The sequence below is a fragment of the Argiope bruennichi genome, chromosome 1 (genome assembly GCF_947563725.1).
Source record: "Argiope bruennichi chromosome 1, qqArgBrue1.1, whole genome shotgun sequence".
NCBI classification, from domain to species: domain Eukaryota; kingdom Metazoa; phylum Arthropoda; class Arachnida; order Araneae; family Araneidae; genus Argiope; species Argiope bruennichi.
The window spans coordinates 94582401-94608431 of record NC_079151.1 but is presented as its reverse complement, the minus strand read 5'-3'; the positions used below and the strand labels follow the sequence as shown (position 1 = coordinate 94608431).

Genomic DNA, 26031 nt, shown 5'->3' with positions numbered 1-26031 from the left:
ACTTAAACAAATGAAATTTGGTTTGTGTTTTTGTAATCCAGCTGTAGCTCTATGTCAAATTTTGGTTTCAACTGGCTGGGGAAAAAAAAGGGCTTCTAAATACATATTCGATTTTCGGGCACATATGCATTAACTACATACTAGGCATAAATCGCCAAAGAATACATGCCAGATTCAGTAAAAATGCAAGATTCACAATAAAGATCTTCATTTCGTAACTATTTTTCGCCCATGTTATAGAAGCATAAGCGACCTAACCAAGGTCCATAATTTTATATTAAGGAAGGAAAACAACATCTTCATTCGAAAAAAAGTAAGTAATTTTAAGTAAAACATCCAACAACAAAAGTTTCTTGAATTCCATGTTTTACACTTTCCCAATTTATGTATTTATTTTGCATTATGGCCATTTGTTAATGTAATTTACTCTGAATAAACTAGATATATAAAATTGTAGAACTCTCTCCTCTTTTGAACACGGAAATTAATCTTCCTGCCCATTTGTAAGCAGGCACAATGAGCTAGAAGGCTGAAATTTGACAAATGCTTTTATTGTCAGGAATTTATAACAATTTTTTGATTTGATTGAAAAGAAAAAAAGATTTACAATGCATAACACAATTACTGTATTATGAAGTTGAAGATGGAACTATCCTAATTTAAGTATATGTAAAAGTTGCAGGAAAAACAATATTGCTAGTTAATTTATTGTTTTCAAAACTAATGATTAACAATCAAATAATTTAAAATAATATCAAATGCATTACACTGGTTTCAAAGGTAATATATATTCATTTTTTTCAACTTTGGAATCTGAATTAAAATTATCCTTTTGTCTTATATGCAATTCTTAATTTAATATTTCATAAAACCAATCATTCAATTTTTAAATAATTTTAGCAACGTATACTATGAGTATAATAAGCACATGGATTCATTAAAAAAAAAAAAAAAAAAAAAAAAAAAAAAAACAGTATTAGCCACCATCAAGAGTATAGCTAATTTCTGATGTCAAAAAAATTAAAAAAATCGTAAAATATTTTGAAATACATTGAATATCTAAAGACAAAAATGAGCTGGGCAATTCATGAATAGCTAATAAACCAAACAGATGAAAAAAAATAGAAATATTTCCTTTATTGCAGCTTCAATATACATAAAGATTACATTACTTAAATATAATTTACAGAATAAATTCAACAAAATTAGCTTTGACTAGAAAAATTAAAATTAAATTTTCTAAGAAAATAAAAATGGTCCAGTGAATAACCACATTGAATGTTAATTTGTTCCATTAAATCACAACCAGATGTGGTAAGGTATTCAGAAAAATAACATTCGAAATGCAATTTAAAAAATAGGAATGTTTCTTCATCACAACAATATACTAGTTACATAAATCACTGGAAATCATTATTATATTTAAAATCAAGTCACACTTCTGACCATTCATTATCATTTTCAAACATTGTATAAAGTTTAATTCAAATTCAGAAATGGGAGTATTGTCAGGAATTGATATAGATATGTTAGGACACACACAACATACATAAAAGAGTTCATATTATTTTAAAATGCCAAAGAAGCATTTTACAGGATGAATTCTAAAATTTCTGAAAATAATTTTTATAAAAACTACACAATTTATATAAAAAAGCTGAGCTATCACAACTAAGAATATAAAATGTATAAGCATAATTTAATTTATCTTTGTTTTGTCTATAATGTAAACAAATTAGGAAAATGAAGTACTTTGATTGAGAAAAAGCAATGCTTGTAAAGCTTTTCAAATTTCACTAAATATACGATAAAGCAATGACTAGACAAAACAAGCAAATAAACACAATTCCATTATTAATATTTGGTCATGTATAAAAATTGTATTAAATAACAACAAAAATGCAAAAGCTGGAATGAAAAACTGAAAAACAAAGACATTCTAATTTTAAAAAAGTTTTATGAAAAGTAAGCATCAAATACAATTTAGAGATTGCATGTCAAACTCACAATCTGCAAGGAATCATAATTTTGTGATCAAGAGAGGTAAAAAGTTATTAATTAATTTTTAAAATAAAGTTCTAGTTTTAAAACTTCAAATTAGGAATAAATATTAAGAAGCTTATCTGAAAAACATAATACAAAAGAAAAAGTTTTAAAATTGAATTTAAAATACTTATAAACTTAACACTTTTGAAGGTTTTTTTAAAAAATATTCTTGTGACAAAAATTGAAATCTGATGATATTGCAACCAAATTTTATGCATGAAAGTTAAATGAGATCTAATACACTTCAAAATAAAGGAAAATTTCAATGGGAAAATATAAATTTCACATTAGCAGTCAAATTTGAAAACAGAAAAATATGCATAAGGAATTACTAAAATACTTAAAAATACTTGTTGATGTGACAATATTTATTACTAATAAATGAAAATATATTTGCAGATAAATCCACAATACAAACATAATAAATTGCTTTTTAACCCTATATTTCAAAGTTAATTACCAATGTTTTGTCTCTTCCCTTTTGAATTTCAGAAGTTTCTGAAACTTGCTAAATTAGCATTTTTTCCCCCCATTCCCATTTTGAAGTTTAAAAACGTTTCATCACAGATGTAATTTTCTCTTTTGACAATTTGGTATTCGCCGATGTTAGGTGGAGACTGTGCTCTGAACATTTAAAAATGATCAAGGACAAAAATCATCTAAATTTTTATATAGTTTAATCTTAAATCCTTTTGTTTTTTACACATTATTATCATTAAATAAAAAAAATATTTAATGCCAAAAACAGTTGCAATTTTTTTTTTATCAAGAAATGACAATGACAAAAAATTTTCACAATGCTGAAGGTAATCATTGTAAACCAGAACTCTTCTTTAATAGAAAATGCAGTAAAAGAAAAGACTTTTATTTGATTTCATCATTTGTACTTTCTTATACTATATTACATTATGTTATGAAATTTTACTTTTTTGCAGCGTAAATAAATTAAATGCATATATATTTGGCCTGGTCAGTTTCTGAGTTTGACATACTGAGTTTAATGATTACAGATTTTATACTTTCAAACAAATAATATAAAAGTATGGTTTTCTGACACAATCTAAAGGAAAAATATGAAATAAAGCGACTTTTTTTTTATGAAAATATTTTAAGCTTTATCATAATTATGATAAAATTCATATTTTTATCAATCAATTTAAATATATTTCTTGTAGCTTCATAGCATATAACAGGATTTCATAAACTACAGATTACAGATGTTGCATATACATAAACACCCACAACAAACTGTTATGGAGGAATTCTTTTATATTTTTTGACATAAGCTATTAAATTTAAAAAAAAGTTTAAAATTTAATTTAATTTTAATTATGTGTCACTGATTTTTTTAATTCCATTGTTACATTTTTAAAGTTAGGGATATACAACAGTTTTAATGGTGGAAATAAGGTCTTAAAAATTTTAATCACATGAAAAATAATGTTATGGAATATAACTGCCTGTTTATAATGTGAAGTTATCTTCATTTTATACAAAGAAAAAAAGCTTTTAATTAGTTTCAAATGATGAGTATTTTTTTAATAAAATGGCAGACTCTCGATTTTAGTTAAACCTATCATATAACAAAATTAACTTAATATTATTAAAACTTCTCCTAGTATAATACAAAAGTAAATGGAATAAAATAATTTTTTAAACTTTGGTTTATATATTTTTATCTTTTAATAAACCAAATTACTCCCCCTAACCTCAGTTACTTTGTATAAAGTCCACCAAATTTTAAAGCATCTCATGTTCTACACTTGTGATAATTGGAAGAGATTTGTATAAAGAAGAAATAATATGTAAAAGATGAAACAAATATCATTATTTGGAAATGATCAACAATATATTTTAAAGATCGTATTATAGGTACAGATTTGTTCTTACAGATGATGCACAATTTAGAAATATAATAATTAATAAAATTAAAAAATCAATTAATATAATTTCTACATTATTTTTAAACTCAAAACCTGAACATGGTAAGACAGCAAAATCAATTTATGAGCATGGTCAATATTAACTCATTATGAATTTTTCTAATAGCAACAGACAAAATATTAGCACATAGAACAGCCAAATGGAAAGACATTTAATACTTTATGGCACTTCTATAAAATTTCACAGCTGAGAAGAGAAAAGATGATTGTGTATACAACATTCATTTCCTAATAACTTTGTTGTGGATTCGTAAGGACTACGATTGGAAGTCAAGAACAGGAAATCGCTACTCATTTCATTTTTTAACAATTAAATCAATATTAAATCAACAAAGGCATTTATGAACACAAGGAAAGTTTGAAAATAAAATAAAATGTAATGTGAAGATATAAATTACAGACATAAATAGTCAAATAAGTTAAAAACAATTACTTACAGTCTAACTCCATTAACCATAATCTCATTTTCATTACCGTTATTTGAAGATCCTGAACAATTCAATTGAATATTAATAACGTGTGTAATATCATAGCAAAGCATACAATAAGAATCAAATCCTTTTAAAGTAACATATTAAATGAAAATTATGCAATACAGATTTTCTGTTTCTTCAGAGAGAATAAATGATTCCACCAAAGAAGGAAGACAATTAAAAGGAATTCTGGTGTAGATCAAAATTTCTCAAACTATGCTGCATGTATCACAAATAGAACAATACATTAGTTTCCCTAATTACAATTTTTACATTAAAGAATTAAATGAAGTCAAGTGGCATCGCTTTGACATTTTATTCTTTATTATTCAGATTCTTATGCATTTTTTTTTCTGCTTACGGGACCAAATGATGATGGTCTAGTATATATAAGCATATTATATATATTTTATTATAACAAAAAAGTTTATTATAATTATTATTTAGTAAAAATAAATTTATACTGCTTTATTTTTTTTATTATAAGAAACTCAAATTGTGTTGCAATAATTTTTAGCTAGAAAATAGTTTTATGATGGTGTATATATATATATAATTATTATTTAACTCCGACGCAGTGTAATTTTACTGATAAAATCTAAATCTTCACAATTGTCACAAAATATTCCAAATCAATCTTATTCAAATCATCTTTGATTACCACATGATATAATAGCTACATGGAGTTGGACTGTAAATATAAAGAAAATAAAATTTTAATAATATGCTCTGAAAACAATAACAGTTGCACTAAAACCCCAAAAATAAAATTTATGATTCATTGTTATTCACATTTGATAAAAATACAATACAAATATAAACATCTTTTTAAGATTCATTATTTTTCTAAAAGACTTTTGTTGACCTTATCTAAGAATACATTGTTATAACTATTAGAGATTCTTCAGCTCCAGTAGTTTCCAGTAATTTTAATAGCATTGAACAGTTGAGCAATTTCAAACTCTTCTGAGGACAGAAAAAATATTTCAAATACTTCAGAAGCCAAACAATTATTAACCTCTTTTCACAAACGTGCAACAGGATTTGTTTCAAAAATGACATCTTCCTCATCATCATCAGCTTCCATTCCATTTCTGTTCAGTAACTGTTGCCACCCTTGATGCTCTTTTTCCTTTTCATATTCTATTTTTCAATAGAAAATAGTTACTTTTTTTCATAGAAATTAATAACAGTAAATATAAAATGAGATATAATTGTTGTCTTGCATTTCACATGACTTATTTTCAATTTTCTGTGAACTTTAACTTTGAACAGGAGATATATTAAAAATCTTAACTGTTTATTTAAAGGCAATACATACAAGATCAAAAATTTTCTGTAGAATATTACAACTTTTAAAAACACTTCCTTCATTGTTAAACCAGTTAAAAACATGTCAACTTACATATCATTATTATATATATCATATTATATATAGCATTATTATGAAAACCTGCCACATCCTACACTACAGAGAATAAGAAGGGAAAGGGGGGGGGGACAATAGTGAGACCATATTTCAGCTTTAGAAATAAAATTTTACATTCATGGCCTTTTAAATACATTTTTAAATATAAGTTCAATCATATTGCCAAATGAAATGGATTTAAGAAAGACTAGTAAAGAATTTAAGGAGAAAAAAAAAATGTAACAATGCACATGATTTACTTGGGTACAGAAAAACTATTATTAAATTAACTGGCAATATATTGAAATTTGATTACTGACATAACAATTATCATGGCCTTTTTTTTAAAAAAAACTTATATATAATTCGTCATTCATTTAACTTAAATAATTTTTTGGAAAAAAAATCTTTGCTCTAAGTTATTAAAAAGTCTGTTGATTTTTCATTTCATTAACATATTTACACAGATTATATATTTCAATAAATCATAGAGTGTTATTTAATGATTTTATATAGTTTTCTTCAATGCAAATAAGCTTTTTTATAACTAAAATATTAAATTTCCTAACAATATATTTTTATCACATACAGCTTTTGTTTATCCTTACAGCATTTTCTATAATATTAGGTCATAGCATTTGGTACTTTTATAGTGAAAGAGCATAAAATAATAATAATAATAAAAAAATAGTTAATGAGTTTTGCTAAATATGAGAAACTAGATTTTTAATGAAACATGCAGAATTTAAAAATGAAACACAATAAAGCCATGCTCTACAGATAAGAAAAGTGTTTCATTATAAATAAATAAACTGAACACAATTTTTGAAATTGATCTTCCTCCTTTTTCCCCCCCAAAATTTATTCTGATCATCTTTAAAAATTGTTTTCTAATTAAAAAGGGAAGAAGTATTTGTTCACATATTACAAAATGTTAATATGGATTAAAAAAATTTTTTTTTCTAAGCCTAAATTTAAGCAATCACAGGTACAAATTAAACATTGACAAAAAGCATGCAATAAGCCTCATTCATTTAAATAAAATTCAAGACTGGAAAACCTGCATAATTTAAATGAAAGTATTTAAATTATGCAAGTTAAAAAATTGCTCTCAAATTAACTTAAATATAATATATGGGGATCACTGTACAGACCAGCATTATTTAGAAGCAAAATTTTAATTATCTTTATTAATATCAATAATTTTTAGAATCTAATGGTAGTTAAAATTACATCATTAGTGACAATTACATCATTGTATTTAATAATTCCTATCAAATCATTTTGAAAAATATTAATATGACTTTTTATTAAGATGGAATTGATGCATTCAGATAAGTTAAATACACTTAATAAGCAAAATATTTAGCTACAACATATTTTATAACACAAATAACATTTTAATAATTCATACCCCCCCCCCCCCAAAAAAAAAATAAAAAAAATACTAAAATTATACATTTACACGGATTATTTCAGATTATAAACTGAAAAAAAGGTAATTTTTTTTTTTTTTTTTTAGTGTTACAGAAAAAATTTATTTTATTTCATTTCAAAAATTTATTTTGTGAGTATGAAGACAGAGGGGGGGGGGGGGAATATTCATTTTGTGAGATATTATATCACAAATACCATGCTAAAAATATTATATTTATTCATTTAAGAGTGCAAATAAATGAATTGGCAATAAATATTCTTCATAAAAAAAAAAACTTATATTTTCCCCTCAATAAATTGGTTGTTATGAATAGCTATATTTAACAAATAAAGTATATTTTCCAAAAACATCTGAGATGCTATAGTTATTACGCAAGATTCCTAAAATCATGAAAAATTGAATTGCCAGCTCAAAAGTGAAATATGGTTTGAGTTGATAAATATTCAATAAATGTTTATCTAAAAAAAGTATAATCTATAAGAAATAAAAAAATAATATTAAATGGGTATAATACATTTGGGTAAAATTTAGCCATTTTAATACCTTTTTCTATCAAAGAAAAATAAGCTGCATTAGATGAAAAAAATTAAGAGCTAAAAACTTTTCAAATGTAGATACTCAACATGAAGTTTTCAAATGAATAACTTCATGTTGAGTAAAATTTTATAACAAACAATTTCTTCTCACAAAGTTAAATATAATAATTTCTTTTTTAAATTTCAAATACTGCATTTACTTAATGGAAGCATGTATACAATATTTACACATATAATAAACTTTATTAACCATACTTTTTAGTTTCAGTTTAAAAAACAAAAACAACCTTATATATATGTATATATATATAAAGATATATAATATAAAGAGATACATGTGTTCATGGCACAGAAAATTACACTTACTATTATTAATCAAATATCAATAGTGAACACATGAACATTGGGTCCTTTCATACCTGCACTCAATGCAAAGTTTGGGTTAGTAATTAAAGGAGCTGTGGAATATTATAAGAAATATTCGAAAGAGAGCTCACCAAAATCTTCATTCACTCAGAGGAAAGAATATCGAAAATAATTCTAGAGGGTCTAAATAGGCATCTAAGAGAAGTTTTAGATGAAATCAAAAGCAAATATAGACTCAACACATTGACTGCCATGCAACTCACTAATGGCTCACGCATGCTGCCTAGTTGAACTGAAACATCTAATGGATGACATCTTCTATATTTAAGTTAAAAGATTGTGAAGCAGGGATCATCTAATTAAACGGACTGTCTGAATATCAGGCCAGGTCTGCCTTGGTCATGAAAATTGTTAATATCTTCCAAAATTATCATCGTATAATAAATTATCTCTTTAAATGTATCAGTTTCATTTCTCTACAATTTTTCTTCTTTGCTTTCAATAATTTTTAAAAAATTTAATTTGGTATATAATCTGTAATGTTATGATGAAATTCAAACTCAACCATGAAAATAATAAGTTGTGTGCTTTTGTCTGTGTTAAAATTAATTTAATGAATAATTGATTTCTTTAGATATTTCTTTAGAAATGAGGGTTTTCATTTCTATTTTTAATTTGTAATAAACATATTTTTTAATTTGTACAAAAAATAAACAGAATATAGGAGACCGACTCAATTTCATGTTTTTTAGCCCCCCTCCAAAATAAAGTGAATTTTTATAAAAAGTTACATGCTATATAAATAGATTAGCAAACTAACAAGTTAATAAATTGGGCAAACAAGCTGTCGCCAAAACAGCTAATTAAGAAACATTTAATGAAAAATGAAATAATTATTAAAATATTTTAATTAAAATCCTATGAAACTTATAAAACTTCTTATGTAAATTTTTCAAGTATAACACATTAAAAAGAAATTCATAAGAAAAACTAATTCATGAATTATTTTTCAAAAATACAAAGTAAAAAAATTTTTAAAAAAAATCAGAATATAATAGTTTGGAACAATTTACTTAGATTAACAATTTTTTTCTTGTTAAAAATCAAGGGATTTGCACATTAACAGCTGAATATCCTTTGTGACAAAAAAAGACTACAAATTCTTAATTTTTGAAATCAAAATTTAAATTAGAACATTAGTGCTTGATAGACACTCATTCACATTTTTTTTCACTTTTATATAATGGTATGTTACATTAAATAACTTCATGTTCTGAACAAAACACTATATTGAATGATTTCATTTGCTGATATTAACTTTAAGATTGCTACACTGATAAAATTTTCAAAATTTTAAACAGGTCTTTACATATCATATCTTCAATTAATCAATAAATATAACTTTTTAAGAATGGTTAAAAGAAACTGAACTGTACAAATCAAAATATTAACTATAATATTTTCCCAAGCAAAATAATTACATAAAATTTTTAATTAATGCCTGTTAAAAATCTGAACCATAAATTCATATATTATAGGAAATACAAGAAATATACAAAATGTTTTAGTAAAAATTGTTTACTTCAGCATGCCATAACTGCAAGATAAAGGAAAAACAAAGACGCCCACACAAATATAAAGGAAACACACATGCAATAAAACATACACAGAAATAAAGGAGACACTAAAAGCCAAACAAATCATGCAAATGATGGACAGCAAGCAGATTTGAAATTATGGCAACCCTGGAAGATTACATGCAAAATTACAAGTAGCAATATATATAGATATACCTTATATCCAGAAACAGAGAAATAGCGAAGGAAATTAATGTAACAGGATACCAGAAGATTCCTTAAAGAAGATTCTTTACCTATGTATAGATTAGCAAGATTGAAAATTAATTGAATGGCAAGAATTAAATAACTATGCAAGCCTTTAATTTCAAGTTAAAGAAAAAAAACTTTGTCAAGATTTTTTTTCCAGAGTTGCTAAATAAAATATATTTTTAATTATTATTTTAACTTGAAAAAAAAAAAAAAAAACTAGACATGCTTAGAAAACAAAAATTACAAAATGAATGCAAATTTGAAATCATGCAAACAGCTAACATTTACAGGAAATTAAATCAGTGAAAATATGTAATTATGACAGTCAGGATTATTTTGCATAAAAAAAGACCTGCAAAATCTATTAGAGAAGCAGCAATATTTTTCAACAAATTAATTTCTTCGTCTATAATTACCTTGACAGTCAAATTGATTTTTTTTTCTTTTCCCCTACTACGATAGGAAATATCTTGAACATTATGTAGTTTCAAGCATATTCATAAGTTTTGGATACTTCCAAAAATTAACACATAATTGCCGCATTTTTTAAATAAAACAATTAGTTTTAAAAATTGGCATACTTTAGCCAAAACCTGTCCAACACATAATCATACAATTATTCCTGTAAAAAAAATCCAGATAAATCTCAAAATATGATTATTTTACCACTTCATCTATTGATTCTAAGAAATGTTATTTTTAATATTTTATTTAGCAACAGTATTATAAAATGGAATAAATTTTAGATTAAAATTAAAGCCTTGCACAGTTAAGGCTAAAGCATCAATATTACAGCATTAAAGGCATTTAGCAGTAAATGCAGAAAAATTAAGAACAACAATTTGTTGCAATAATACATTGGAAAAAACTTCATACACCAGAAATATAATTATTATTTTATTGCTGTCTCCAACATAAAAAAATAATAAGTGTCAACAAAAACTTCTAATATTAATCACTAAAATTAAACTATTATATCTTAATGCTATTTAGAATCTCTTACTGAAAACATTAGAATTATCTACAAATATTTAAAATGAATTTAATTTCAGATTAATTTAACAATTAACAATAAAGAAAATTTCATTTATATGAAAAGGAAAATTTTAAATTGGAATAGAATGGGTATCTTTTTTTATACATATGAAAATTATTATTATTACATGTTTTAGAAATATAAAATGAAATAAGAAAAGAGAATCCTAGTTCACACTGGCCTGAAAACTTTAATCAAAAAGTTAAGTTGTTACTGAGTACAAAATTTGAATTCAATTAATAATTCTGGAAATTATCTGACTTTCAGGACAGGATAGACAATTAGATATAAAAATAAAGTTTCCTCACATTAGCAAATTTCTAGAACTTTTCTATGATTCACATACATTTTAATCATAACATATTTTTAAATAAAATGTTTTAAAAATAGCAAAAACAACGACAACAAAAGTTAATTATCTTTGCTAGCATTTCATAAATTTCATTTAAAAAAATAACAATATTAACCGTCAAACATCCTTTAATAAGTGAAAGAATTATTTTCTGATTTCCTGAAGGAAATAATATTTGATTCATTTATAATCATCAGACTGAAATTATTAAAAACATTTGTTAATTATGGTAGATTAAAAGCTATTGCAAGTTTTATTAAATGACTGAAACAGATAGAATAGATAGAAGTATTTGAAAAATATTGTTATAGATAGGGATAAATCTAAAATTCATTGAATTTTCATAGAAAAATTTGAAAAATCTTTAACGAATCTATAAATATGTATATTATTAAAAAAAATTCTTTTCATGATTTTTTAAAAACTTTAAATGCTAAAAGAAGTATTTATAAAGTGAAATATTTTCTTCACTGCAGTTTAAAAAGCCCTTGAAAATATAACCTATCTTTTTGCTGACCAATAAGTAGTAAAGATTAAGTAATTTTTAGATTTAAAAAAAAGCTCTTTAAACATAATAAACAATGCATAAGAAAATTAAATAATAATTCTATATTTGTAAGAAATTTTCAGATTTTTTTTTTTTTTTCTGTAGTAAAAGAGAACGATTGATAAATATATTTCAAGAATTCATTCATTTCAGATATGTGAGCAATTATTTTCAAACATACCATTTGAATCCAAAGCTTTCAAAATGACATGGAGTGTTATTCCAATAAGGCACACTATTAAACCAATGAAATTTACGGTAGTCATATGATCTCCAGTGTATTTTACAGCAAGATACAAAGTGCACACTTCCTGAAAGAAAAACACAGATTGAATTATTATTAGAGGAAAACCTGAAAAAATTTATAATAAATATATGTAGGTTTTCTTATGTAATTAAAAAACAAAAGTGAAAGAATAATGACATAATTTGAATAGTTGTATACACTCTACAATTTTAAACATGGAAATTTATAGATTTATTAATTATTTTAAAAAAATATGAAAATGTCATAAAATTTTGTTGCATACTTTTAATACAAAATATAAATCTCATCAGAAAATTTTTTAGGAAATTAAATTTAAAATTCTAACAAAGAATTAAAAATAGACAATCACTCTATTAAAATACAGGAATATAAAATTCTAAGCAAATAGTAATACAAACATGAAATTGCACATTATATACATCTATACTTATAATAAAGCTCAATGTGTGTGTGTGTTGGCGCTCTACAGGCCAGACCGTTTGACATACAGCTACCAAATTTGGTACATGTATACCTTGGAGGTTGGGAATGTGCACCTGGGGTTTCTTTTTTCGAATTTTTAATTAGAATTTTAATTATTAATTAAAAACTAACTTTCCCGCCAAAAAAATCTTCCATTTTCCCCACCGCCAACTTTTCCGCCAAAAAAAATCTTCCATTATCCCCAGCGCCAAACGAGAAAGGCTTCAGTTTTTTTTTCTCCCAACAGTAATGAGGCTAGGGTTAAAAATTTTCGGCGGATTATTTCAATCGGTTCTGTTTATTTTCTTAATGTTTGATGCATTTAAAATTAAACATTGTTAATGAATCAATCTTTCAGATTCATTCTGAAGTACTTTTGAATTAAAATAAAACAGAATAAAGGAAGTTAAAAATTTCTAATCCGCATAGCGTTACCCCAACTGGCGTAGAAAAAATCACGTATTTGCGTTACGTAACCGGCGAAGAAAATTCACGCGTGCGCATTCTGTTCTGATTGTTGCCATGACAACGTTATCAATGGATGATTTAAATTATTTTTGGGTTAGTTGCATGCTTTTGTAAGTAAATTGTATTTATGTTAGTTATATAATTTTTGTATATGCTTATAGTTTTAAGTACAAAGTTTTTTAAGTAGTTTTTTTACAACCTGTTTTCAACAGTTTATTTTAAACGATTCGTTTTATTTTCTTAGTGTTTGATGCATTTAAATTTAAGCATTGTTAATAAATCGATCTGCTCATAATGAATCTAAGAAAATTTTGTTGACCAACTCTTGAGATATTACATAAATTTAAAAAGATATTCTTTAGTGCCCATAAAGTTTAAACGCTGAGTGACTCTATTTTCAGTAATCAGATTATAAAAAAATGCTTTGTTTCAGTAAAAAATATTATTATATTAATTGAAGATAAATTCTTTCCACTTTAATTTAAAGCATAAATTCTACCGTTTTCAACCGTTTATTTTAAACGATTCGTTTTATTTTCTTAGTGTTTGATGCATTTAAATTTAAACATTGTTAATAAATCGATCTGCTCATAATGAATCTAAGAAAATTTTGTTGACCAACTCTTGAGATATTACATAAATTTAAAAAGATATTCTTTAGTGCCCATAAAGTTTAAATGCAGAGTGACTCTATTTTCAGTAATCAGATTATAAAAAAATGCTTTGTTTCAGTAAAAAATATTATTATATTAATTGAAGATAAATTCTTTCCACTTTAATTTAAAGCATAAATTCTACGGGTGCTAACAGAAAATGAGAGAGATACATATTACGTTATGACTGAAGGCCTTTATAATATTATGAATGAATTATATGATAATCAAAATTTGAAGTTTTAAAATATTTTGATGAAGAAGCTATTAAAGTAGAAATTGCATAAAATATTTAATTATTAAAATTTTAACGAACATTAAGATTGGCGAACCGGCTGATCGCCAAAGGCGGCTAGTATGAAATAAGAATAAAGGATTTTTTTTATACAATATAATGGAAAAGAAATTTAACTTTACACAAATAAAAATTCAGGCATAATAAAATTATAAGAATGGAATATAACAAAGTCAACAAATAATTTATAAAAGAACTAAAATATTATAGTATATAGTACTAAAATGTTATAATGTATATAAATTATACTTAGTATAACTTGATCGTTAAATTAAATAAAATTTACAAAGAACTAAATTTTTAATGAAAGTGAATCTAAAATCATTAAGCTTACTGATAACAGACAAAACATAATAACCAACATCTTAGCTTTTAGAATTGCATTTACTAATCTAATAGTAAAAATTCATAATTATAACATTAATTTTAATTACAAAAAGTGATTAAAATTTTACTTTAAACACTCCTGCAATGGACAGAGTCAGACTTGATGTGTACAAAAGCAGCAAATATTCACTAAGCTCCATAAGGAATGCAAGTACTGATCCTAGCAATATATAGCCTAAAGTTGTTAATACCACACTAACTTCTTTGTATCGGAAAACCTTTTCTGTTGTAGCAATTGGAATACCTAAATATGAAAAAGGAATATTAAAATTATTTTATTTGTTTGGTGCTATGAGGTTACTATTTTCTCTTAAAATATAAATTTTACACTGATTTATGATGCTATAAATCTACAAATTGCTTATAAAATTAAAGGGGGAAAATTTATCTAGAATTATTTTATGAAAATGCTTTATTTAAGAACCAAATTGATCAAAGTCTAACATTATGTCTACGTAGCCTAGTATAATTATTTTAAATATATTTCATATACAAATGCTATTAAAAATATTCAATAAGAAATAGTAAAAAAATAAAACAATTAATTTGCTATGATTATAAGAGCCTTAAGTTATGAAATAAATTGGTGCATAGTTTTTCTTGTGAGAATATATACTTTTTAAATGTGAAATACATTTTAGAATATAGAATATACAAACATTATTTTAAACTCTCAATCACTATGATTTCTAATAAAATGTTTAAAGAGTTTTTTCTTCAACGAAAACAGATTTTTAATAATTAAAGATTAAGTCTTATCGAATTTTTTGTCTTTTATTTTCCTATCATATGTCACATCCTCAGAACTTTAAAGCTTGATTTTTTTTTTAAAATTCCTTAATATATATGTATTTATTGTAAATGAAAATTAGCAAAAAATCCTGACTAATTCATTTTTAATTAATTTTGTTATAAATAGATTATAAAAAAATTATTACCATAATAAAAATTATTTTAAATTTAAATTCAAGTAAATTATTTTACCATAATTTGTATAATTGTGGTAAAACAAATAGATTTTGAAATATATAAATTTATTTTTTCTTGTTTTAATGTTCTACAGAAATAATCTAGAATGAACACATGATTAAGGAATTTTAAACAAACCTTAAGAAAATTTCCAGGGATTTTTCAGAGCAATTGAGAATAAAAATAAAGATTTTATTGCTTGAATAAATACAATTATGTCAAGCTTCTCTCTTTATTGAACTATTAAAGAGCAGAAATTCTAAGAAATTATTTTACTTATTTATTTATAACAATCTCTAAGTACAATAACTTTTTTTGGAATATACAGAAAAACAGAGATCAGTATCATTACTCTATTTTGACTCACAAACTCCACTCATGTAACTTATGATTACACAAACTTAAAAAAAGAAAATTTTACATTGACTAATGAGTTAAGCTTCTTATTTTAAAGGAAATAAAAGCAGTAATGAGTAAAAAATGTTTGTTAATAACTGTTACTAAGGAAAAGAAATCACCAGTTTTCTAATTCAAAAGAAAGTTATTATTATTATTTTGAAAACAAATGTACCAAAAAGAATCTTATTGTCATAAATGCAGCTACAAGCTTTCAATTTCTATTGAAAAATTTGAAATATAAAATGAAAATAATAAAAAAATGAGTAGGCATATAAAAGATATTTATATGCCAATATTCCAGGTATGAAAGCATTTATTTATGTTCCAATCATTTAAATAAAAAGAAAAAAGATTAAAAATATAAACCAATCAGAATAAAAATAGAAAACTGAATATATCTTACGAAAAGGTACAGAAAATAATAGACTAAATTCCAATGATCACTCTAATCTTTAAAAATGTTATATGTCCCAAATAATGGTTTAAAATTTACAAATGTAATTGGATATATCTTACGTCAATAAATACTTTCTATGATAAAGGGATTTACTAAGTTTAAGAAAATATAAAAATTTTAATAATATATTCATACTAAATTCAGGTATAAAAGTAAATAAATGAAATATTACCTTCAAAAACTATAGCTAATGGCAAAAGACCAACAACCATCCAAGGTTGAACATGATAAATCATATCAACTGGATTTCCTAAACCTGAGTAAAAACATAAATCCTTTATACATATATATAAAAAGCTTTATTTTAAGAATATAAATAAAATTTAATTAATATGTATTTTAATATAATGACACGTAAATTCCGCCAAAATTATTTCAAATAGCACATAAAGTTGAGAAAAAATATAGTTGTTTTTATCTTTAAATGGTAAATAAAAAAGGTTCATCATTTAAATATCTTACTTTCAAATAAGTAATATTAAATATAATTAATTTTCCTTAATATGAAGTGTGCATTGTTCAAAAAGTAGACAAAGTAAAGCATACAAGATAAAATAATATTTTGAGTATCTCTAGCTTTTCGCTTTTTCGCATACAATACATATTTTACTTTTTTTCATGATCTTATTCTGACTAAGAATTTAAGTTAATAGCAATTTATACTGTTTTGATTCATATGTTAAAGAGGATGCAAACAAAGGATAAATTCTCTTAACTAAATCACAATCTTTGAGAAATCTTTAGGCACAATTACAATGTTGGTACACAAATTACAATGACTTTTAGTCTGCTATGTAATTCTATAAAGCATAAAAGATAGTAAAAATTAAACATATTAAACATTGTTAAAATATTTTAACGTTATCAATTTTTGTGAACAAAGTAAGAAACATGCAAATTTTTCTTTACAAAATAACACACTTGTAATATTTTTATTTTAAAACTATAATTATACAAATGATGTTAAAGCTTTTATAAACTAAAATCAAAAACATTATCATGAATATCAAAACATGTCCATCTGCAAATATTTAAATTCCTTTAATTTTCATCACCCAACCACCATAACAGCTCTTCTTCCTTTTTTATGTGATTCAACATGATGGAATTAATAAATAATTATTGGCTAATTCAATATGAAGGAATAAATAAATAATTGTTTTTTAATATTTATAATATTAAATATTATTATAGTAATTTAAGTTTATATTATTATAGTAATTCAAATAAAAAACATCCATCTTTGGAAAAATTTCTAATTGTTTTTGATTCATCTGTGGGAAAAGAAAAAAATCTTATATTCTTAAATCAAATTTAATAATATTTAAACAGCAAATTTTCCTCATAAAATAATTCAATTTTTTTTAAAATATATACTTATGTTTATATTTATTTTTAAATGTGGAAAAGAATCATCTTAAATGATAATTTTTTTTCTTCACAGTAGAAGATAAAGAATATTTGAATATGTATGTTTCATACAATAAAAAAGCCTAAAAATAATACTTTTCTTTAAGATATTTGACTCCATTCAAGGTTATCTTTTTTCTCTTTTAAATGCTAAATGCACAGAAATTTTTAACCATAGTTCTAAGACACAAAGATGTATTGATTAAACTAAGGAAACTTTTTAGAAATTTATGAAGAATTTTGTTTAACCAAAGAATTATTTAAAAGGAAGAATTATTTAAAAATTCAAAATATTTAAATTACCTCAAAACCTTAATGACTTAGTTACTGTGTTATACTCTTATCCATGTCTAAGTATTGGGCTGCCGTTTCCATATAGCATTAAATAATTTGAAAATGTCTAAAAATTCAAATAGCATACATAAAAAGGAATGAATAAAAATGATGCTAATTAAATTGAAAATGTTATAAGATAAATTATTCCCATGTTAAGCAACAGATGTAATACTAATTTCAAATAGTTCCATAATAGCATAAAAAAATACATAGCAAATTACTTCCATTTTAAGGGATAGATGTAATACTAACTTCAAATACTTCAGTAATACTGGTATAAATAGAAAAATATATTGTAAAATTATAACTAATTCTATTCCATTATTTACCCATTTCTTTTCGTTGTACCACCATCTGTGCCAAAGTCCACCGCAATCCGGCAAGAAATGAGGCACTGAGTACAAGCAGGAAGCCATCTAAATTAAACTGAGTAGACTGATATGTAAACATAAATAAGCCTGCAGCTATGAGACCAACAACTATGATTAGAGAGTATCTCTATAGAAGAGAAGAGAAAAAAACACACATAATCACTTTATGGTATATTAAAATGAGTACATTAAAGGGAAAGGGGAAAATATTACAGCAAATATAGAATTCAGTTTTTTTTTTCATGTTTTATAGAAGTTAGTAAACTGGTAATTTAATATTAATTTAATCTCCTAGTGAAATGTTTATAAGATGCTTAATAAAAGTGTACATATAAATTCATACTAGTAAATATTTCCTTTTTTAATAAAGGAAACATTAATTGCTAGGGTTAAATATATTTAATACTTTTCACTTTTTTCAAAATTTCTTATTGAATATTTCTATAAATATAAAAATGTCATTTTTATGAAAAGTATGTTAAGGTCAACAGAGTAAGATGGAAAGTTAGCTGTCTGAGGACAGAACCGAATAATATCCTATGATATGCCATATCAGAATTAGCCAAAAGTAATGATCATAGTCGATGAGTATAACCATAGCAATTAAATACAAAAAACTGAATTTAATTATTTAGTAATATATTTACTATAGATTTTTTATTTCAAAGATTTTTCATGTTATTATAGCTGTTTATATTTACTTTTCAATATGATATATGATGTTTAAGTTATTGAACAACAAAGGCCTTATTATGGATACTGTTGCACTAGTGGAAACCTCAGAGGTTCTTTCTACAGATTTATAAAAGAATTTGTTTATATCTTGAGAGTAATAATTATGTCATCATTTTGCTAATGTTTTGAAGATTTATGATAAACATAACAATTGTTTTAAATGCTCACAATACATTCTTTATGAGGAAATTATTCTCTCAAGTTAAGAACAGCAATATAGAATATAATTTACTTTTTGAAGAATTTTGAACATAAAAATAAATTTTTAAGCTACAAGACCAGGAAGCTGAAACTGATGCAAGCTTGTTAAATAGTAAATTTTCTAAAGCATTAAGAAGGTACATAATATCCTCTGAACAAAAGATTTAGCACACAAAGTAATTTTTATATAAAAGTACTTCAAATATTAAAATGTCTGTAATAATGACACCAAATAAAATTCAGATCACAACATCAATAGCAGCAACAAGCGATCTGAAACATGTTAAAAGCAATATAGAAAAAAGTTCTCTAAAATTTCTCATTTTTCTAAATGTAAAACAATAAATGCAATAAGCAGAAATCTGGTTATAATTTTTTTTAAAGCATATACACTATTTCATACAGAAATTGCATTATAAATAAGTTAGATGATACTACAAAATTATAATCTTAAAATAAAATTGTGTATCTTTTTTATTAATAATATAGAAACATTATAATAGATTTATACTTACATTCAAGTATTTCATTAAAAAAAATTATATGAGACAAAATATAGTAATACTCAAATCAATAAAAATAAATAAAGCATTACCTTTTTTTCTAGTCCAAACAAAAGAGAAAATCCTAATATAAATATAATACAAGTAGATTTTGTCATTGTGTATCTGGAAATAGAAAAAGGTTATTAAAATCTAATCTTAAAGAAAATGAAGATGTCTTCTACTGGATTTATAAAGTAGCATAATTATTTTAAAATGAATCCTTAAAATTTCAAAATAGGTATTTTTCAGGACCAAAATTAAAACTGTAATCCACAGAAATTCAAGGGAAAAAATGAAAATACAAAAACAGAAATTGGGAAAAGCAAAATTCAAAAATTAAATTAAATTAAAAATAAAATTAATGTTAATTAATGAAAATCAACCATTTTAATTACAGGGAATTTATATTTTATGTAAAGCTTTAGAATTATCATTTTTTTTTCAGCAGGAACAAAAGTCTAAAAGATTGCACAGTAAAGGAAATTCATATAATTCTTATAATTTATTTTCAATATAAAAATGAAGAAATATTAGATGTTTCATCAAATTATTCATTTTATTTTAAGAGGGTTATGATAGTTTTGTATTGCATAGTTACTGTTTGGACCCAAACAAATTTTTACAACATCATTTAGCTGAAATATATATTATATATATATATATATATATATATATATATATATATATATATATTATAATAATATATATATATTATAATAATATATATTGTTTATATATATATTATTCATATATAAGCTGGTTTTTTATATTGCAACTAGTGACTAGATCATGCAACAGTATGTATTTAATAGATTTATGCTGAAGAGCCTGCTACACTTGTAAATCCACATTGAAATATACCTGCATGCTGTGCAATTAAAAATTAAAACTGTGCAGATTAAAATTAAAAACTGTGTAAACTAACTAATTTTTATGAATATAGAAAAAAAAAATTAAAAATACTGAATTTTCTGAAATTAAAAAACACAGTAAAATTTCTAAAATTCACTCAAAACTTCAAGTAAAATGAAGAAAAAATTTCTTGTATTTTCTTACACACAAATCTGTCTTAGTGCCACTCAGAGTAACTCTCTCTCTATTATATATATATATATATATATATATATATACATTAAAAAATTTTACAAATAACAAAATATTTTTCACAGGGAATTAAAAAATTCAGAATATTTTTTCATATGGCAAAAAAGATTGTATAAAAAGGGATCACACATAAATAAGAATAAGTATTTACATGCAAATATACTAAAATGATACTATATATGAATATGCATAAAAATTTGCAAATACTAAAAAGAAAAATGAAATATATATGCTAAGACTTACAAAGATATAGTAATAAATTCGAAACTCCAATTAGAAAGGCCTATATCCAATGCACTTGCAATGCCTAAAAATAAAAACTTTTCAATCAAAATGAATAAAAATAAATAAAAGAAAACATTTACATGATATTTCTAGTATGTTAAGCACACTTTCCAATTATTATTTTTGATCATTCACTAGATTTTAACTGCATAATAATTATTTTAACAATCAAAATTTTTTTAATTTCATTCTTTATGATTTAAGACAGAATTATGCATGAATCAAACTATGCACTTTAATTTGATATTGTCAAAAATTGAAGAATCATATAGGATTGTTTGGATTTTTAAAATTATAAGTTTTTCTTCTGTAAATGTTTACTTAATTTGAAAATACAACTAATAAGAATATAAGTTAATATATGATAGTACATTCATATATAAGCTATTTTGAAAATGTGTGTACATTTATTTTCATTTAAATGAATAATAATTTAGGATATTTATGATAATGATAAGTATGATTCTTTATGTTAATGATCATGTATTACTCTCTACTAAAAATTTAAATGAATGTGTGTATTGTCTCCATAAGACAAACCATTTGACCCACAAACACCAAATTTGGGTACATATATATCTAGGAGGGAGAGAATACAAAACCAGATTTTCCAAAACTTTACTTAAAACCAATAAATTAAAAATTAAGCTGAAATTTGGCATTTTTTTTCCTTAGGATAAATAGCAATAAATCATTTAAAAATAAATTTTACACCATTCAAAATTTTTTAAAAATCATCTCTTTAATGATACAATTTTAATCATTGTACAAATTTTGCCAATTTTTTTTTTTTTTTTTTGCCTAATTTTCAATAATAGATTATATTGTAATCTTGAAGTTCAAACCCTTCTTGTTGTTTCATCAACTATTTGACTATATCATTTTCAGCTCATGGCAAAAGTTAAAGAAATGTTTTGATTAATATCTGTACAGTGAAGTTACAATATGAAATTTATAAGGCAGATGAACTACACATTTACATTTTTAATAAAGCCATGATGTTATGGGATTAGTCTCCATTAGAAAGTTTCATGTACACAATGAGTGGAGTATATGCAAAACAATTACAATAACATAAATATAAATATATATAATGTCTGGCAATTTCACAATATCATCGATAGGAAGTTATATCTAAATCACTTAACTAAAATTAAAGATAATCATAAGCAAATTTCAAGAACCAGCTGGTTGCTAAAGCCGACTATTGAAGAATTTAAAAATAAACATATATAGTTACTAAACATTGAAATTTTGAAGAAGCATTAATAAGTCATTTCTAAATGCCATTTAGTTTCTTAACTCATTGTTAAGAATTTATACTGTTTTTTTTTCCCCACAATCGAAACAAAACTCTTTTTCAATAGAAAAATATTAGACAAAACAATATTAGACATCAAATTTATGAAGAATGGAAAACAATATATAATTTCTTCTATATGCTTATACATGGTTTTTAAAATCAATTCATTCCATCTTTCTAGAGAAATTTACATTTTCAAGAGCAAAAAATGATTGATATTCCTTTCATAAGCATTGAAGAAATTCAGAGCTTCAAGAAAAATAATCATAATAAATCGTTTCTAATTTTGAAAACGCTTTTTAATAAAAGTATAAAAATCAGAAAGACTGCAATATCTAGAATAAATTAAACAGCTTCGAGTTTTTTTTTCTTTGTTTTTAAAGATACAATTCTAAAACCTTTGAAGAACTTTTTCATAAAAAAGTCTGGAAATATAGTATTTTAATGCTTAAAACAGTAATTAGAAATTGTTCGAAAGCTATCCTATTAATATAGATCCTTTCTTCATTTCAAAACATTGCATATAAAAAACAAAATGTTTAGTTACCTGTAGGTGCAAGTTGTTTGAAATATGTTGGCCAATCTAGAACAACCCTTTGTCTACCAGTAACTACATGATAAACACATCTTAATATTCCAGATAATACAAATTTTACTACTAAATGACATATAACTACTGTCAGAGGGAAATGGAAGTCCTAAAAAACAAATTTCAAAATTGTATATAAAAACAAATTATGAATATATCATGATGTTTATACAAACTGAACATAATTCTTTAAAATTTTATATTTCAAATGAAAAAAGAATGCATATTATACTTTAAATACAATATATATAACCACTTGACATTTGAGAGAGCGTGATAATATGAAGAATAGCTGATGTACAAATTAAAATGCAGAAAGAATAAAATTAATAATGAAGAATTTAAAAAATTAATTGCATTAAATCTAAAAAATTAGTCAAAATTATCATATTATCAAAATCATTGAAAAGATCTTAAATTCACAAATATGAATTTAATATATGAATAAAAAATATCCCACTACATAATACACAACTTTATTCTTCATGTTATGTTATATTGAGAACATGCACATTTTAAAATTAAAATCACAAAATTGAAAGTAATAAAACTTACAAATAAAAATCAAGATGTTTATTTTATTTTTTTTTAATTATTCATGATGAATATTGTCAAGCTTTCAAACAAGTCCAAAAGAAGTGTATCAAACTTCTGTTTACTTCAAATAAAATGTTTGTTTACATCTCAATTTCAAATTGGAAACTTAACAGAAGACAAAAATAAATGCATAAATAATAAACATTTTGACAATTCATGTATGCAATATGTATGCTTTTCTGTAAACAAATGTCCATCACATATGGTCCAAATTTCTGACTATGCTATATATGAAGATTTGTTATTGCACTTTAAAAATATTTTTAATGCATGCATAATTTCTTTTTCTAATCAAGGGTATGAACTTAATTCAATATTACTAATCAAACAATATGTTTTAAAATGACAGTCAAATATGGATACTAGTTTTTAAAGAGCTAATAGCAAAAAATTTTATTCTATTAATCCATAATGATGAACCCATCATAGGAAAACATGTTATATATATATGTATATAATATAATCCAAAAAGTAAGAGAAAAATATCGAAAACTAACCTTTATAAACCATTTTTGATAAAATGTGATACCAATTGAAAAGCAATAATACAGACATACCAGTCCAATAGTTTTCAAAAATGTGAAAATTAACCTAACTGTACACAAACTGTCCATTTTTTTCATTTTTGGGTCGTATTTTTCGGGACAAGTGTAACAACATGCATTGAAGCGATGTATGAATGATAAAAAAGATGTTTGTCGACAAGATGAATGAGAATTAGATTGAGATACTTCTCTGCGCCTCTTCATGTTTTAAATTTTAAAATTTCTAACATCACAAATCCAGAATTTAAGAAAGTCCACAAGTAATCTACGCGTCACAGCTTGGAAAATAACTTGGTCTTCAAAATCTATTTGTTTCTTTAGAAAATGTTTCCCATTTCCATTCATAGGTATCTGCATAAAGAATCAAAATAGTGTTGATTTGTTTCAGAATACGGAAGAAATTTTGGGGTTACTATAAACCCTAACATACAACGTGAAGATAATTAAAAATATTTCATGTGGCTATTTCATTTCGAAAGTGCGGTAGAAAAGAAAAGTTGGAACAGACAGGCAAGCTATATCTGTTGCCAATCTTTTTCTAAAAATAGAAAAAATGAATTAATTTAGCAATGTGTTTAGCGAGTACAAGAAGAATACCGAAACACAAAATACATTTAAAAAAAAATAATATTCTTTGAAGTTGAAAGAGAAATGATTCTTGTAGAAGGAAAGACATTGCATAACTATCTCAAGATTTCGCATAATTAACTCGATAAAAGTAGTTCGAAGTGAAGTGTATAGCTACTCAATAAATTTGACGCACCAAAGTATGTTTTAAGAACAATCTTGAAATAAATAGAACATTGCGAACTAAAAGAAGTGATATTCGTTCTCAGAAAAAGAATTTATATCATGATAGAATGCATATAACTCTTTCCCCCCAAATAATAATTGATAATGCACGAAAAAAAACTAAGCCACTATGTGCGAATATATTGTTGGTTTTCTAATATTAAACGACAAAAAAGAAAAAAAAAATCGTGTCTAAAATTTCTTTTACGTTATCTGGATGCCATAGATATGATAAAGTTACAAGGCAGGGGGGGGGAATCAAAGTTTTATATTTCATTGCACAATTTCGTTTACTTTATCACTTTTTTCAAAATGCTAATTTTGTATATAATTTGGATTTATTACATTTATTTAACAAATGTAATAAGGCTGATTCAGAATTATTATACGTCAATGATATACAGATAATAATACACAAATTTGTTTATTAGAGAATGTGCGAGAAAGTTTCGGTGAGATTACCTCCGTTCATTTAAAGAAAAATATAAGAAAAAGGAGGATAAATAATATATCATGCATTAGACGTTGTTTGCATTTAGAAAAATGCTGATGACGACAAAGAGTGAAAAATTGTTATGTATAAAATTATTAAAAATAGTGCGCTCCAGATATTATTTAACCTCACTATGCCTCTACATGATGTTAATTTTTTTGGTTATTTTGCTCTGTGAATAATTTTAACTCTTTAAAGGGCATAACTTCAGGGTGTATCCAAATAAAGGTTTTTCCTAATAATAAATAAAGGTTATTAACGATAAGTTATTAACTCGAAATAAAGGTTATATTGCGGTAAGCTGATGTTGTAAATAGAAAAACAAAATTATGTTTGTTATCTATTTATTTTTTAAATAAGTGGTGAGATACTCAAAGGAAATTAAAAGTAATA

General features: G+C 24.1%; 1 protein-coding gene across 2 annotated transcripts; it reads right to left on the bottom strand.

The window, feature by feature from the left end:
- Positions 1-1114: 1114 nt before the first annotated feature.
- On the bottom strand, positions 1115-24855 carry LOC129964260 (solute carrier family 35 member C2-like). Of its 2 annotated transcripts, XM_056079011.1 has the most exons (10): positions 24306-24855; positions 23170-23320; positions 21278-21341; positions 19981-20053; positions 18408-18576; positions 16505-16588; positions 14576-14751; positions 12156-12285; positions 10004-10083; positions 1115-5605 (listed from the first exon to the last, which is right to left on the bottom strand). In XM_056079011.1, the coding sequence occupies exons 1-10, from the start codon at positions 24555-24557 to the stop codon at positions 5561-5563; spliced, it is 1224 nt and encodes a 407-aa protein (XP_055934986.1). In that variant the 5' UTR covers positions 24558-24855; the 3' UTR covers positions 1115-5560. The 2 variants fall into 2 exon arrangements, with proteins under 2 accessions (XP_055934986.1, XP_055934993.1); XM_056079018.1 differs by lacking the exon at positions 10004-10083.
- Between the last annotated feature and the right edge of the window lie 1176 nt (positions 24856-26031).

Excerpts from the sequence above, each read along its gene's own strand:
- LOC129964260 (XM_056079011.1), bottom strand. The coding sequence starts at position 24,557 with ATGAAGAGGCGCAGAGAAGTATCTCAATCTAATTCTCATTCATCTTGT. Across the intron at positions 23,321-24,305 it reads ATCAAAAATGGTTTATAAAG|GACTTCCATTTCCCTCTGAC; the intron begins GTTAGTTTTCGA and ends TTTGTTTTTTAG. Across the intron at positions 14,752-16,504 it reads ATTAGCTATAGTTTTTGAAG|GTATTCCAATTGCTACAACA; the intron begins GTAATATTTCAT and ends TTTCATATTTAG.